The sequence below is a fragment of the Erigeron canadensis genome, chromosome 1 (genome assembly GCF_010389155.1).
Source record: "Erigeron canadensis isolate Cc75 chromosome 1, C_canadensis_v1, whole genome shotgun sequence".
Lineage (NCBI taxonomy): Eukaryota > Viridiplantae > Streptophyta > Magnoliopsida > Asterales > Asteraceae > Erigeron > Erigeron canadensis.
In genome coordinates this window covers 10211759-10216182 of record NC_057761.1, presented here as the reverse complement: position 1 = coordinate 10216182, position 4424 = coordinate 10211759, and the positions used below count along the sequence as shown (strand labels likewise).

General features: G+C 38.1%; 1 protein-coding gene across 1 annotated transcript; it reads left to right on the top strand.

Moving 5' to 3' along the window:
- The first annotated feature begins 1498 nt into the window (after positions 1 to 1498).
- On the top strand, positions 1499 to 2299 carry LOC122609301. Its single transcript, XM_043782385.1, has 2 exons — positions 1499 to 1844; positions 1908 to 2299. The coding sequence occupies exons 1-2, from the start codon at positions 1499 to 1501 to the stop codon at positions 2297 to 2299; spliced, it is 738 nt and encodes a 245-aa protein (XP_043638320.1).
- The last annotated feature ends 2125 nt before the right edge of the window (positions 2300 to 4424 follow it).

The window sequence follows — 4424 nt, the reverse complement described above, 5'->3', positions numbered from 1 at the left end:
TTAAACCACCTGCACATATTCCATTCATTCCTGGAGATACTGCTTTGGCATTAGTGCAAGATCTTCATCGCCAAAGGGAAGGCATGATTCTAAAACTCAAGCAGCACTTGGCAGTAGCAAGGAATAGGATGAAGCAAGCTGCAGACCAATATAGAACTAAAAGGGAGTTTGCTCCAGGTGACTGGGTGTACGTCAAGCTACATCCATTTGCACAACACTCTTTGAAGGCTCACCATAACAGGAAGCTGTCTGCAAAATATTTTGGTCCATATTTGGTATTGCAGAAGATTGGTTCAGTTTCCTATAAGCTTGATCTTCCAGAAGCAGCTCAAGTTCATTATACTTTTCATGTGTCCTTGCTTAAAAAAGCTCACGGTCTATCAGTTCATAATGCACCTTTACCTCGGGGTCCAAGGTTTATTTTGACTCCCAGGGCTGTAGTGGATAAGAGGATGGTGAAGAGAGGTTCCAAGTCAGCAATTCAAGTTTTGGTCCAATGGAATGCACTTCCTTTGGAGGAAGCTTCATGGGAATTTCTAGAAGACTTGCAGTATCGCTTCCCTACTTTCGATTTTTAAGGGCAAAAATCCTTTAGGAGGGGCATTTGATACATATTGTTTAGTTTTATATTTTAGTTGGGTTGATATGTAATATAGCAATAAGTCAGGGGGTGTTTTGTTAATATTTCAAATAGTTTGTTAGGCGGTTAAACGAGTCAAAGGCGGTCAACTCTTGTATAAATACTCATTTTTCAGTAATGATAAAATAATAATCAAATTTACATTGGTGTTTAATTATCAACTTGAAAAAATGGTTGCTTTGGTGGATTCAATGATTAAAAGAAACCAGCTTTGGAAAAGAAATTTAGTCATGTTAACCTTTTAATGTTTAGGCCGGCCCTTATAGATGCGTTCCTCCCGCGTCCGACGCACATGTGTGGGAGGACGCTAGTAGCACGGGGGTGTTCTTCGTCGCATCCAGTGGGTTTAGTCCGTTTCCAGACGTGCGGCTAGAAGTGGTGGTGGGGTCCAAGTTCGGTTACTGTTTGCAAATTAAAAAAAAAAAGATTTTTTTAATTTAAAAAAAAGGTAGCAACGGCTACTTTGTGGATTTTTGTTTTTTATTTTAATTTTTCAACCTCCTATTTATATCCCATTTTACACTATCATTTCAAAATACAACAATCTAAAACATACCACTTTCAAAGCATTTTAAGCACACACTACTACAAAAAATGTCGTGTTCTTCATCATCATCCTCTAGTGACGATTACGAAGTAATCAATAATGTTGTTACGCAAATGAATGTTGTTTTCAATCCCGAAGTCATAGGCGCGTGTCTTAATATTATCTTTGACGAAGAAGAAAACCAAAGCCAAGAAGCATCAAGTTCTTCAAGACCCAAGTTTACTAGAAGAGTGATCCGATGAGATAATGTGGGTGCCACAAAGCTTTTATAAGATCATTACTTTGCGCTAGAACCAACTTACCCACCTGACATGTTTCGTAGAAGGTTTCAAATGCGAGACATAAACTCCTTTGAAAGCATTGAACCGCAACCGAAACACTTTCTGTTCTTCCACAAAAGCGCGATAGATGCTAGTGGTCGTCACGGTTTCAACATTTTCCAGAAATATTCTTCTGCCATACGCCAATTAGCGTATAGCTTTAAGGCTAATGCTTTAGATGAGTACTTACAAATGGCTCAAGATACGGGCTACCAGTGTTTAGACACTTTCTGCAAGTGTGTTATACATCACTATCGTGACGAGTATTTGAAAAGGCCAACAGAAGCAGATATCGATCGGTTGACTGCTAAACATGCTGAGGTTCATGGGTTTCCGGGTATGCTTGGTAGTATAGATTGCATGCATTGGGGTTGGAAGAACTGTCTAGTGGCATGACAAGGTCAGTACACCCGAGGTGACAAGGGACATCCAACAATCATGCTTGAAGCGGTTGCTTCGTATGATTTGTGGATCTGGCATGCCTACTTTGGCCCTACTGGTTCAAATAACGACATCAACGTCCTCAACGAGTCAAATTTGTTCGAAGATTTGCTTCGAAACAAGGCTCCTAAAGTAGAGTTTTTGGTTAATGGGGAGCAGTTTCAAAAGGGATATTACCTAGCAGATGGTGTTTATCCAGAATGGGCTACTCTTGTTAAGTCATTCAAGTGCCCGATGGACTCGAAAACCAAGAAGCTGCAAGACAGGATGTCGAGCGAGCATTTGGAGTTCTTCAAGGTTGTTGGCAGATTATTGAACAATATGCGTGACCATAAAGTACCAACAAGATAAAACGGATCATGTTATGTTGTGTGATTCTGCACAACATGATCGTTGAAGATAACGGGCGCACAATTTTAGAGTTTGAAAAAGAGTTGATAGCTAATACTGTAACATCCCAAACTTTTTAATTAACAGTTGACTTGAGTCGTTAAGTCAACATTACGTGTCCGTTAAGTCTCTAGGAGATTTAATGCTTAGATGTGTTTAATGTGCTATAGGTATGAGGCTTCAATGCCTTAATGATTGATGTACTAATGTGTTTAAGGTATATTTATATGCCTTTAGATGTGCTTGAAGTGCTTAATGTGTTGTAAGTATTCCATATAGGTTATTTTAGCCTAATATGAGCCATAAGGAAGTCTAGGGACCAGTTTTGACATATGGAGAAACTAAAAAACGGGATTAAGGGTTAATTAAGCCCTAATTACAATCAAAATCAGTTTCATCTTCATTCTTATCAAACCCTAACCGCCCCTCCCTTCCTTAAGCAATTCTTGGGTGATTCTTCCGATTAAAGGTGATTCGATAGAGTTTTTTGGCTAGATATTTCATCCCCATAATCATCTACAGGTATATATGATATTTTCCTTTTGATTTAATATCCTCTTGATCTTATTATGTCAATCATTTCTGGTCAAAAGGTTTCGTCTTGGATTCGATTATGTTGTGAGTCGATTTTGGTTAAATCGAGTGTCATTTCAGTGGTAAAATGTGTTTAATGAATCCGTGAATCAATATATGACTTCTCGTGTCAACTGAATCATATTTTGGGTGTATACGAAGGTGTCGTGGTTAATTTCCATGGATGTTTGTTAGCCGAGATCTTTTGAAAATCAAAGAATTTATAAGCTTGAATATTCAGTCATATTGCAAAAATCGTATCTCCTTTACAATAATGAGTTAGGAGATGAATCTTATATTTTTGAAAAGTCCTTTGAGTCTCCTACATTTGTTAAGAACTGAGTTTCTACCATTTGGTCGTCTTGTATGCCAAAAGTAGTCTACAAAACTGAATACAGTCAAAAGACGAAAGTAGTCTACAGAATACGAAAGTAGTCTACAGAATACAAAAGTAGTCTACAGAATATGAAAGTAGTCTACAAAAAGAGTCAAGTAGTCTACAAATGTGTCAGGTAGTCTACAGATGGCGAAAGTAGTCTACAAAAAAGTATAGTAGTCTACAAAGGATTTAAGAAGTCAGAAATAGACTAGTATTCTACAAATAGAGGAAGTAGTCAACAAAGACTATTATTTGACACATATATATATATATAGATGTAGGTTGTATAGCCTCGTTTACACTCGTTGATTTGTCCTATGTTTGTTATAGGTAGTCGGGAATACTTGATTGCCCGGTAACTTTAGTTATCGTTTGCGTACGCTTCTACGAGGTAAGATACACTATTTTGACACCCTGAGGGTTCAACAAAAGCATGGTTTTCATATAATAACTTCCCTAATGATATCTTAATTGCTTATGGGTATTTGGGATACACGGGAGGTGACATGGGATATGTAAATGACCTTGAGGCCTGATATGCAGTCCCTACGATGTGAAATGATGTAATATGAAATGAAATGATATGCTATGTTTTGATATGTATTGTATTGTGCATGTTTGTATGGCCTGTACATCTAGTTCACTAGACTCTTTAAGTTGCCATGTCACGTGCACGTTTAAGGGCCCAAACGTAAAAGATGTATATGTGCTAATTGTTTAGGTAGTGTAAACACCTAAACCATATGAGATGTGAAGTCGAGCTCGTAATTTAGATGTGAAGTGTTAAGCTTAACCCGTACTTGCCCTTGCCCGATGGGTGCGTAGATGTGGTTGCTCGGGTGGCTCCTTGCAACATGGTCAAAGATGTGAAGAGTAATACAGGAGGTCTGACCCACCCCACTGGTCTTAAACAAACAGATTACTCCTGGATTGGCTTGCCATTCCTTAACGACATTGATGGATGGCCGAAAGGTTAATCCATCTAGTCGGGTATGACTTATGTTACACTTAAAAGATGTATAGATGTGTTATGTGAAGATGCTAAAAATGAATAGGCACCTTTAGGATGATCTATCCTATATGAAAGATGATATATGCAAAGATGTGACATTATTTGGTGATATGTGCCTTATT